Source organism: Carcharodon carcharias, chromosome 1 (genome assembly GCF_017639515.1).
Source record: "Carcharodon carcharias isolate sCarCar2 chromosome 1, sCarCar2.pri, whole genome shotgun sequence".
NCBI classification, from domain to species: domain Eukaryota; kingdom Metazoa; phylum Chordata; class Chondrichthyes; order Lamniformes; family Lamnidae; genus Carcharodon; species Carcharodon carcharias.
The window spans coordinates 141,778,817-141,791,843 of NC_054467.1; the positions used below are offsets into that span (position 1 = coordinate 141,778,817).

The 13,027-nt window shown below is 37.9% G+C and overlaps 1 protein-coding gene across 4 annotated transcripts in view; it reads right to left on the reverse strand.

The window, feature by feature from the left end:
- The window catches only part of atp8a1 (ATPase phospholipid transporting 8A1), a 474,917-nt gene that overhangs the window by 45,950 nt on the left and 415,940 nt on the right, over positions 1-13,027 (reverse strand). For all 4 annotated transcript variants that reach the window (XM_041186502.1, XM_041186517.1, XM_041186510.1 and 1 more), the window contains one exon: positions 6,479-6,586. In XM_041186502.1, the coding sequence (XP_041042436.1) occupies positions 6,479-6,586 (108 nt within the window). The remainder of the gene's footprint in view (positions 1-6,478; positions 6,587-13,027) is intronic.

The window sequence follows — 13,027 nt, forward strand, 5'->3', positions numbered from 1 at the left end:
CAATCGAGGTATAGATTACAAAAGTAGGGAGGTCATGTTGGCGTTGTATAGAACCTTGGTGAGGCCACAGCTGGAGTACTGTGTGCAGTTCTGGTTGCCACATTATAGGAAGGATGTGATTGCTCTGGAGGGGGTGCAGATGAGATTCACCAGGATGTTGCCTGGGATGAAACATTTAAGTTATAAAGAGAGTTTGGAAAGACTTGGGCTGTTTTTGTTGGAGCAGAGAAGACTGAGGGATGACCTGATTGAGGTGTACAAGATTATGAGGGGCATGGACAAGGTGGAGAGGGAGCAGCTCTTAGTTAAAGGGTCAGTCACAATGGGGCATAAGTTGAAGGTGCGGGGCAGGTGGTTCAGGGGGGATGTGAGGAACAACTTTTTTTACCCAGAGGGTGGTGACGGTCTGGAATGCACTTCCTGGGAAGTGCAGGTTGCTTCACATCCTTTAAAAAGTACTTGGATGATAACATTCAAGGCTATGGGCCAAGTGCTAGTAAGTGGGATTAGGTAGATAGGTCAGGTGTTTCTCACGTGTCGGTGCAGACTCGATGGGCTGAAGGGCCTCTGCTGCACTGTGATTCTGTGATCTGCATCCTGCAACTTTCCCTTTTAAGCTGGAAGCCTTTCTCTGTTCCTCACTCTTAAATTCACCTAACAGGACTGTCTCCAGATTCCTGTCAATTCCTCTTTGACCAGAAGGTGGTCTTGGAGCCTTCTTTCTTCAGTTCTTTGGGGAAACCTGCTTCCTCTGCAGTTCCCTTTGCTGTGTCCAGCCTCTCCTGACAGCTGACTTCAACTTTGGTTTGGGGCTTGCTATCTGTCCCTCTTCTATGCTGCTCCTGCTGGCAACTCCTTTCAACTTTAGAGCATACTGACCAACTGAACGCGATCCTCTTTCGGTGTGTGTGTGTGTATGTGTGTGTGTGTGCGGTTGTGTGTGTGTTTCATTTTGTGGTGTGTGTGCACGCAGGTGTTTCATTTTGTGGTGTGTGTGTCTGTGTTTTGTGTGTGTGTTGTGTGTTTTGTTTGCATTTGTGTGTTTTGTTTTGTGTGTGTGTGTGTTTTTTATTGTGTGTGTGTGTTTTGTTTGCATTTGTGCGTGTGCGCGTGGGGGGAGGGGGCATGCCTCTCTGGACCCCTCTTGCTAGGCAACAGCACAGTTTTTTTTCTACCTTGTTTGTTTTAATTCCCCTTTGCGAGTCATAAAATCTCACCAAAATGCAAGCATCTTTTAAAGTGAAACTTAAACTTAAGTTTTCCCCTTTTCTTAACACACCAATACAGAAACTCATATTAAACTTCATTCCTAACACCCACAAATACAAATATAACTTACTTAAACTATCCCTAGTTCCTAACAGATGTTAAAGTATTGAAATTAGGTTTATGACATGCGGCGGCAGGAAACGCGGGTGGAGTGGACGATCACTGACTGGTTTCATGATAACATAAAACCAAGTTTTGGCCTTCCCACCATCCGCTCATGCTGCCAAACGTGCCCACCGCCAACAGGAGTGACAAATTCCACCATAAGGTATTCAAACAGGCAACATAATAGAAGTATGCAACCAAAATAATAATTGGCACTTGTGTGCATTTTAATATTGGAAAGTGAGAATGTGCTTAAAATTCACGTGACATACAATTATTGTACAACTCCATTGACCACTAATTATAATACATTTGTGATTTTCAAAATAGTTTACTATTTGGTGCTAATTAAAAATTATTTAAGAATATTTAATTTCTTTTGACAAGGTTCATCACAGTAGTTACCTGCAATTCCCTTGCAATGTTTTAGAAGGCAAATACTGGTTTCCTTTCATTTTATGATTCTGAAGATAATTTCCCAATTTCAGTCAACAGAATTGTTTCGTAGTAAGGAAAAATACATATTAATTAATTTTAATGACATTTTTGTTTAGAGGGTTATATTATTTCACAAATAATGCAGGATATTTAAGGTCATGCAGTCTACATGGAGCTGGTGATTCTATTCTGTGATTAAGCCAAAGAATGCTGAACTTGTCTGGTGCCGAGTTAATCGTAACTATTCTAATTTCAGTTGTGAAGTGAGGACAATTGGGATCCACTATTCAAATCTCAGTGCCTTTAGAAGTGATCAAAATGAATTAAAAAGACAAAGTTTTTTATTTTATATTTGAAAGCCTGTCAGATTTTGTACTCCAGAGGTAATCCAAAGCTCAAAGATTTAAAGCTCACATTCGTATTGAAAACAGAGTTTCTTTGTATTTTGTACGAAGGAAAAATAAAACCCCAGAGGTATTTCCTTGCTTTCTGCACAAAGGCTCCCCCCGCCACCGCCCCACCACCACCACCAAACCACTCCGACACTGTGTAGAAACCATTTTTGTTTCTAACTTTTCACATCCCTCTACACACAGGCAAATCATCTGGGAAACAGAAAAGTGATCCCTTTCAAATAATGCCGATAACAGGGGCAGCCTGTTCTGGGGACAGGCCCTGGCTGCCTCTGTGCGTAGATTACAAATTGTTCCTAATGTGTGAGATTTGTGGTCCATGCCAAGTTTCTTCTCTAGGCCTTAGCCCCTTCAAATGGATTCTGTCACAAAAGTAGCTCCCAGGGGGATTCACAAGGGATCAGAAATCATAGAGTCACAAAGCTTGGTGTTTTGAAGGCCCATAGGCCCCAGAGGGAAAACAATAAGTCTGCTGTCTATACAACATGACAGCTGCTCAGATTAGGAGTTTAGCTTTTATTTTTTTCATGGCGTTTCCTCAAAACACGTCCACAACAATTGAAGTAAATTTTTATTTCATACCCATGTAGATACAAAGAATTTTAGATTGATTTACTAACTGAAATAATTCAGTCATTCTTTTAGTATCATACTGAGGTTATTGTAGGCAAATAAATATGACACTTCACATGACATTCAGAAACATGATATTTAGAGAGAGAAAATATTGATTCATTTAGATTTCAGGTATAAAATGTGAATGATCATAAGACATAGGAGCAGGAGTAGGCTATTCGGCCCATTGAGTCTGCTCTGCTATTCAATGAATAAAAATGTGAGAGTATTTGGTGCTTGGCCCTCATTCTTACCTTTTATTATGACCAGGAAAAAAAGTTGTATTGTGAGAAAAATTTTCTACATTTTAAAAAATGCATATTAAGCCAAACTGCGAACTCAAAGTAGTAAATATTCTAGTCATTCATGTGTGCCATATGCAATGACTAAATTTTAATCTGGTAAATTTGATGGCAGTTGGACAAATTTGAGCAAATTCTACGCCTAATTTAGCAGCAAGGTCTCAAAAACACATTAAATGAATTATTGATAACATAAAAGCAAGGGCATTGCAAAACACAAGTTGAGATCTTCACATTGACTGTATTCACAAAAGGAAAGCAAAGAAAGCCTTAGTCCTGGGCATAAAAAGGAAAATAAATAAAACCACCAGTCATACAATTTTTGTAATGCTGAGTGTGTTTCTTTAGCTTAAAAGCTTAAAACAAGAAATTCAGTGAAATCCTCACTCCCATGAATACATATGTTAGCTATGTTATGAGAACTGGTGCAAAATACCCATTTTAACATTTACTTCCAGAATATATGGTACTTTGCTGGAACGTGCACAGACAGGAAAAGAAATCAAACTAATTAAAGTTCTTCAGAGCAAAATGCAATTTCATTGCTTTGATGATTATCATTAGCTTGAGATACTCCCTACATCATTGATTCTAATGACAGTGACAAACAGCAGACTTAGATTTATAGAATTGCCAGATTTGAATTCTCTGCAACAAACAACATTTTATGACATTATTAAAACCTTCAATGGATTTCTGGATCCTCCAAGGTTATTAAACACACAGAAAAGACTACAATACAGATGTAGATTAGAGTTTGAAATTGTAACAGTGTTATACTTTCATGTCTACAGTACTGCTTTAACAATTGAGTAAACTCAACTTGGATAAAGTACCTGAAATTACAAATGTTGTACTTGTAGTATATTTATTAACTAAAGATGATTCATCATACATGGCATTGATTTCTGAAGGTATGGATAATCTGATACTTGATTTTGATAATAATCCTTTCATCATTTCCCTCTCTCGGGGAATTGTTCCCAATTTAGCAAGGGAAAGCAGGATTATTCTCCCCCACAAATGCTACTAATGCTGCTTAATATTTAGCCACAAGAGGCATACTTGTATGCAGGATGGTTAGGAGGGTTAATATTTTTTCCACACCTATGCATCTAGCTCCCCAGTCTCATTCATTGCTGTGATGAAAAAGAATTAGCCATTTAAAAAAATTATTACACATCTCACTCACCACTGGAACATCAATAGAATCATAATCTAAGAGTTTAACTTTGTTTGAGAAGGATTTCTCTGAAAAAATATTTTGGTTACTTTCATTTATGGTTTGTTTCATTTGTGTTTTAAGTAAATTATACTCATTGGTATGAGTCTTTCCAAGACCTTTCTAAACATCTAGTCGTGTATCTAGATAAAAGATAGGGTTGCTAAAAATATTGTACAACCGCAAAAGACCGAGGTGTCTGGAGCAAGTTGTCATTTAATACACATCAAATCAAAAGAATATTTGGTTTGATACACTTGTGTTTCATCCTATATCTACTGCTTTACAAGATAGTTTAAACAAATGTTATGCTCTATAAATATTAGTGCAAAATGAAAAGTAAATAGTATGAAATTATGGTTATGTTTCTCCACACTGATAATATAAAATAATTCCCTCATCGGTCAAGAGGCATATTGACATACATCAATTACAGAGCTTGGCAGCACAGTTCAGCATTTTCTGGTGAAATTGATATTTAATAATGAGTGAAAGACATTGCTGACATTGCAAGTGGGCAATATTTCCCTGAAAATATTGCCTTATTTCACCTCTGATCTAAATCCTCCTCCCCCTCTAAAATGCTGTTTACATTGTCTCTTGCATGCAACAAAATGAAAACAAGTCACTATGCAGTCATCAGCAAACAGAAGTCAGTGACAGTTAAGCACTTCATTAAACAAGACTGAAAAGACAAGGGTGAGTCTAGTTTATGTTATTTCAGGACAATATAATGCCTGCAGCTGTCACAAACCAGTAATAGAGGCAGAATGCTGACTACACTAAATATTTTACAGCCAAAGTACATATCAATTCATTTAAACTTCATGTCTTTCATAACACTTCTACACTTTTGTTTCTAGCTGTTGTGATATTGATCTATTGTTTTTATTGCAGATTTTGTTCCAATCTGCATCTTAACTTGCACCTTGTGCAAATTTTTGATAAACAACTTTGGATGTTAGTTATCTATAGATCATAGTTACCACATACTGGTATCAGTTACTTGGAAATATCAAGATACAAAATGGTTATATTTGCATGGACATGATCATTTGAAAGCCAGTGAAGTCATTAGATAGGATTTTACAAGCCTAATGTGTAATTGGGAATGCAGAAATTTAACTGCTGGATTTCTAGCATAAGTTAAAAGCAATGCACAAGAATAAAAGTAGGTTAGAAATCTGGTAATCAAAAGCAATATCTAGGTGATTCCTTAAACAGGCATGCCCCAAATTTTATCTTAAAAAGATTACCATATAAAATACACATAGGCACAGTAAGAATTTTAAAATTATAGGAAGGAGAGAGTGACACACTCTGTGACAATGAATAAAATTACTATTCTCTCAACAGATGAATTACCTCCCTGTTGCATGAACATGTATTTTTCAGCATAAGCCAGTGGATACAGAAGTAGGAACCCTAGCTGATTACATATACATTTTCTTTCCTCTTCCTAGGCTTCAAGATGAAGCCAAACTGTACCATCCTGGTTGAGATTAGCTAAGATAGCACAGAACAGGAATCTTCGGTCCACACCACACAATACTGTTACCCACAGAACAATTGCCAACATTGAAACTAGCTTTCAATGGAATCTTATACTGTGACAAAAACTATAAGGGCTAAATGATGGGAGCATCTGCCACAAACAAATTATATGATTTACATTAATATTAAATTGCAACTCAGGTAAATAGCAGTTTCATGGTTGCAGCAAAATAGAACAAAAAATCTTAATAAAATATTTTAGGTAATACTCTTCTATATATTCCTACACCCAGTCAAAGCTGGTGCATTTTTACACTTGACAAAAGCTTCAGTAAAACCTTAATTTCTAATAAAACATATTCTCATTACCAGTGTTAACCACACAATTCTTCAGATCATCCTGTAATTGGATTATCATAGTCTTCAAATGACAACCATTTTGGTCATTTTGCAAATGGGAAAGATCCTTTCACAGATGGATGAATAATCACTAATCTGACAACTGTAACAACATAAATTAAAGCCAACATGCAGTGCACTTGGACATCATCAGATGCTTTCCCACCCCCCCCACAACAAAAGTGTTCAGTGTAAATATCTAACAAGATATAAACAAGTACCTCTCCAGATATGTCAGGAGCCAGTGGAATTGCAGGCCACAGAGATGAGTAGATTCCAAAAAGCACCACCCACAGTCCGATACTGCCCCAGATAGCCACATGACTAAACTAGTTGGTGGGGGGGAAAAAAATCAAGATATCAAGATCTGTTACCAAGCACTCAGTGATAGATTGTGGAGTAAAAATATACACATTGTTACTGATGGACCAATATAATATAGTGTGCTTATAATGCAGGCATAATATTAAAAATGTCTATGTCATGCTTCGGCATTAATTTGAAGTTCTGATTAGCAGTATTCATTCTTTGACATAACATTTAAACGTCACAATAGTTTTAAATTATAGTCTAATGAAACACATCTAAGTCAATTGTAACAAAATTTGACAATATACTTGTGCTTTCATCAGTGTTGATATCCAAGTTGTTAAATTTTATTTGCAAGTTGTAGGCGTGCAGCGGGAAGATTTTTATCCGGTCACAATTTGTAATGAAATTTTAAACATAAACAGTTTTATCAGCATTTAGTACAATTGGATGGAACTGGTTGAACCAATGTGAAAGATTGGAGAATTTTAAATATAAGTGAGTTAAACCCGAAACAACTTATATTCATATTGTGAACTTTTCCACAGGATTAAAATTCAATTTGCCCGTATCAAGTCATAACACAAGGTTGAAATTGTGACATTCTGTAAATTGCACTGGTTAGGGAAGGCACTGCAATAGCAATTTTTTTTAGTTGTACAGGTAGTAGTTAAGTATGTTTTAAAATTTCTTCATATCAAGAAATACTTAATTTACTAAGAAACCAACTAGTGTACACCAATAAGGTACTGCACACAATTCTTGTCTCCATACTGTAAAAAAGACAAAGTGCAGAAAAGATTTACAATGATGGTGCCAGAATGAAGAGATTATAGCTATTGCCAAAGATTGCACTGGTTTGAGTCTTTATTCTTTAGAAAAGAGCTGACTTCAGGGTGACTGTTATCTGTCTTTAAGATCATGATTCGCCGGACAGGGGAGATGTGGAAGCAATGTTTCCACTTGTGGGAAAATCCAAAACGGGGGACCATAATTACAATAAATGGAGATACTCATCAGGTCTGCTGGCAACTTTGGGAAAAAACAAGCATTAACAATTCAAGTTGATGATCTTTCCTCAGAACTGGTCCATTGACCTGAAATGTTAACTCTGTTTCTCTCTTCACAGATGTTGCCAGACCTGCTGAGTATTTCCTTTGTTTTCTGTTTTTATTTCAGATTTCCAGCATTTACAGTAGTTCGGTTTTTTGTTGCCATAAATACAAGATAGCTACTATCAACATCCTGGGGGTTACCATTGACCAGAAACTGAACTAGACTAGCCATATAAATACTGTGGCCACAAGAGCAGTTCAGAGGCTAGGAATCCTGCAGCAAGTAACTCTCCTCCTGACTCCCCTAAAGCCTGTCCACCATCTACAATGCACAAGTTAGGAGTATGATGGAACACTCTCCATTTGCCTGGATGAGTGCAGCTCCAACAACACTCAAGAAGCTTGACACCATCCAGAACACAACATGGACTGCTGCAGTTCAAAAAGGCAATTTACCACTACCTTCTCAAGGGCAGTGAGGGGTGGGCAATAAAAATGCTGGTTAGCCAGCAATGTCCACATCCTGTGAAAGAGTACAAAAAAAAGCCCTAACAACATGCACAGAATTTACCAAGAAAGTATATCACTACAGTGCAAAACATTTCAAGGATGGATTTTATAAACTCATTCTCCCAGCACAGCACTTTTTATAGCAGGATCATACATGAAGAATTTGGGTACAGTCGTCAGTGGATCTCCATATTTTCCATTCATTAAAATGAACGACTGGAAATTTTAGTGAGCTTTATGACATTAGGTGCTTTAATTCTCAACATGCACTCCCAGCACAAGGAGTTCTGTGGCTCTAGTAACATATAAAATCTACCTAAACACCTATGGTGAACATGACAGTCATATTGAAGGCTGGATGGCAGATTGTGCTCGAATGTCCAGCTTCTTAGTATTTTGGTAAAATATCTTTGCACTCTTTTTGTTGTTTAGATAATTCATTGCTCTCTATTCATGAAATTCTTCTATCTTCAACAAAAAAGTCAAGCAACATGTAAATCATAATTCTTCGAAGGAAAGGTTTTCCATCTTCTCCAAGAAATAAAACTTAGATCCACTGGGGTTACCTTAAGGCAACATTAAAAACATAGTCTTACAGTGCCTTCACATGGCCGTCACTGACAAAACCTGATCCAAGTTTGATGGAATTCATCTGTTTGGTGACAACTGCATTATGTCACAGCATAGGCACACAAATGTTGTGTCAATTTCGGAGGTAATGAATATTTTTTCTTGTTAATGTTATCTCCAGGAATAATTGCATAATTACTTCATGGAATGATACAGCACAAAAAGAGCCTATTCAACCCATTGTGCCCATGCCAGCTCTTTGAAAGTGTTATCCCAGGTAGACCTGCTCTTTTTCTGTAGTCCTGTAAATTTTTTCCCTTCAAGTATTAATTCAATTCTCTTTGTAAATATTATTCACCACCAGGCTTTTCTGGTGTAAAAAAAGTGTTTCCTCAATGCACCATTGGTTCCTTTGCCAATCACCTTACATCTATGTCCTCCGGTTACTGACCCTTTTGCCACCGGAAGCAGTTTCTCCTTATTTACTCTATCAAAAACATTCATGATTTTGAGCACCTCTATCAAATCTCCTCTTAACCTTCTCTGCTCTAAGGAGACTAATTCCAGTTTCTCCAATCTCTCCATATAAATGAAGTCCCTCACCTCTACTACCATTCTGGTAAATCTCTTCTGTGCGCTCTTCAAAGCCTTGATAACCTTCCTAAAGTATGGTACCCAGAATTCAACCTAATACTAACCAGTGTTATAAGTTTTATAAGTTTCAGCACACCTCCTTGCTTTTGTACTCTATTTCTATCATTAATAAAGCCAAGCATCCCATATGCATATTTTTAAAAGAGCAGCCTTCTCAATATGTCCTCACAGGTATTGCTGTTCCTGCACCTCCCCGCCCCCCCCAACTTTGTATCAGTTAGTTTATATGCTTGAGGGATGGTTTTAGGTTCGATTAAAAAAAAATTATCTTTAACTTTTACTCAACATTTCCATTTGGGACCTAACCCTTGACTAACAAGGGAGTAGGTTAATAGGGTAAGCTGAATGTGCAGTTGAGGCCACAATCAGGTCAGCCATGGTCTTATTGTATGATGGAGCAGGCTCTAGAGACCAAATGGCCTACTCCTGCTCCTAACTCATATGTTCAGAAGAATCAGAAGTCCATATTCATATTACAGGTTGGGTCTCAAACCACCTACAGTACTGGATTTAAAATTTTGAGCCTGCACATCAATTCAATTGGACTATTTACAAACTAGCTTCAACCATACAGCAAAGTGATATCTTTTTCATTAAAGATGGTATGCAAATTCACCCCAACTGCAAATTCAACCCTAATGCCACCTAACTTTGTAATTTTTCTCAAAGTACATGGAAGTTAATCTTTTTTGCACAGAAATTGAAGTTCCTGTCAACAGTCTGAAGAGGAGCTTGACAGCAATGTGAGGGTGTAAATGCGAATTCGTATCGAAAACACCCTGTTAGCTCAATCACCTTAATCACCCAACCATCTTCAGCTGCTTCAACAATGGCTTTCCTTCCATCAAGTTGGCTTTTGAGGATGCGTGAGATAACTCACAGCCAGGCTTCTGGAGTTTGCCGGAGAGATACTGATTCGCTTCCTTGGGATCTGGATGGCAGTATGGGAGAGATGTAACTGGGGGAAGGAGGGGGTGTGTCAGTGTCCCGAAGCCTTGCCCATCTAGTTTAGATGAGCTTTCTATTGGACTCTCTTGCTGGTATTGAGTTATTTGTTAGAATTGTTAAACAAAATGACATAATGTAAAAAAAAACAGGTCAGAAGTGGGGATGTTTGCTGATGATTGCACAATGTTCAGCATAATTTGCGATGCCTCAGATACTGAAGCAGTCCACGTTCATACGCAGCAGGACAACATTCCGGCTTGGGCTGATAAAATGACAAGTAACATTCACACCACACAATGACCATTTCCAACAAAAGAGAATCCAACCATCTCGTCTTGATATTCAATGGCATTGCCATTGCTGAATCCCCAACTATCAACATCCTGGGGGTTACCATTGACTATACGTGTAACTGGACCAGCCGTACAAATACAGTGGCTACAAGAGGAGGTCAGAGGCTGGGAAATCTGTGGCGAGTAACTCACTTCCTAACTCCCCAAAGCCTATCTACCACTACAAGGCACAAGTCAAGAGAGTGAAGGAATACTCTCCACTTGCCTGGATGAGTGCAGCTCCTTAATCACCACTGTCCAGGACAAAACATCTTGCTTGATTGGCAACCCATCCATCACCTTCAACATTCACTCCCTCCATCACCTAGGTACAGTGGCAACAATGTGTACAATCTACAAGATGTACTGTAGCAAAGCACCAAGCCTACAACAGCACCTTCCTAACTCACTACCTCTGCCAGCAAGAAGAACAAGGACAGCAGATGCATGGGAACAACACCAATTTCAAGTTCTCAGCCAAGCCACACACCATCTGGATTTGGAACTATACCACTGTTCCTTCACTGTTGTTGGGTCAAAATCCTGGAATTCCCTCCCTAACAGTACTATGTTTGTCCTTATACCACATGAATTACAGCAGTTCAAGAAGGCGCCTCACCACCTCCTTCTCAAGGGCAATTTGGGATGGGCAATAAATGCTCACATCCCATGAAAGAATGCAATAAAAGCTACCCGAGATCACTAGATTGTGATTCTTTTCCTAGTTCACATCAGTGCATCCTGGTCACACACCCACCATCACAGTAACAAGGGAAGATATTCAAACTGTAAAAAGAAATTAGTTAAAATAGGGAGAACCAATGATAAAGGAAGAAGTTTCAGCTTAGATCTGGCAATCCAACTCTGTATATATCTTTACCAATAAAGAATAAGTATATTGCTATTATACTCTAATGTTTTAGAATGAAAGTATGCAAGAATGTGTTGGTGGCTGCCGTAAGCAATTCTAGAAAAACTGGGAGCACCCAGCTAATCGTCAGTATCTGTGGAGAGGTAACATTTCAATTGTAGGCCCATTGTTGGAACTGAAAATATTACAGAAGAACATAATTTAAGGAGTTAACAGAATAAAGGAACAGCATGAGGTGCTTTGCAGTTCCCCAGTCTCAACATGGACTTTTGTGATAATAACACTGGACATTAGACATAGCTTCACTGGATGTGCTGGCTGAGGTGGGAAATGGGTTGGTACTTGAGGTGGTGGCCCTTTTTTTCAGAATATTGTGCTGACAGGGCAATTTGCACCCTTGATGTCAATTTGTTGCTTCATTCCCAACTCCTCGTCTACTGTAGCCCGCTCAACTTTGCCAGTTTTTTATGCTTCCAATTCTAACAGCTCTAACATCCATTTACGCAGTAAATGCTCTCAGTGTCTCATGTGTATTTAATTCCTTTGATATCCCTCATTATGTCTCGTATTGTCTCAAGGAAATATCACTGCCATTTCCAACTAAGCAGTTCACGCTTGTGCTCGAGTCTGTATCCATGAGTATTTTCCCGTCCCCTTTATTCTGTCCCTTTTTAAATCCTGTGCATCCGTAATATCTACCAGTTCTGAGGAAGGTCTTTATATCTGCAATGTTAGCATGCATTCTCTCCACAAATATTGATTCACTCAAATGTTTTCAGCACTTTGTACTTTTGTTTCTGATTCTCAGAATCTGCAGTTGGTTTTATTCCCCCAAAGAAGCCAAGCTTTGTAAGGAATAGCTGTCTTTTACTGAAAGTAAGATGTTCACAATTTGTTACAATTGAATACATTTGTCTGAGAAGGTAGATCTTATAAATCTCATAGCATTTGTAAATCAAAATAATCAACAAGATTATTTTTAGTTTTTTTTAAATAAAAACATATATGTAAGTTTCCATTTATCCCATACTGCTTTTCGTTTTAGTTCGCAGCAACATACATTAGGGATTTTATTGAAAGTTCATTGAATGTTATATGACAGAAACCCTGTGCATCATGAAACTATAAATGAAGATAAAATACTGATGGGAAAATCATCTCGTGCAAGAAAATCTGGTTTCATAGGGATTCAAAACCTATATTCCCTTTAATTAAAGGGTAAAAAACAGTGTGAGCACTTTCCTGGAAAGACGAGATGGTGGCTGCACAAATTTTCTAAGGTTTTAGAGCTCTTGCGACTCTTATTTTTTCAGCAATGAACATAGAGGACTGATGGAATATTTTTAGCACCATAAACCAAAATCCTGTTACACGTTAGTTCTGTAGAGCACTTCCTGGAGAGTATGTGTATGAAACAAAGGCAGAGGTTAATTAACCCATGCTAGGAGTATATTGTCTTGATCTGGGTGGGCAAATTTCTGAAGAATATTTTTCCTTTTGGGGAACTGCCAAATGTTTAGA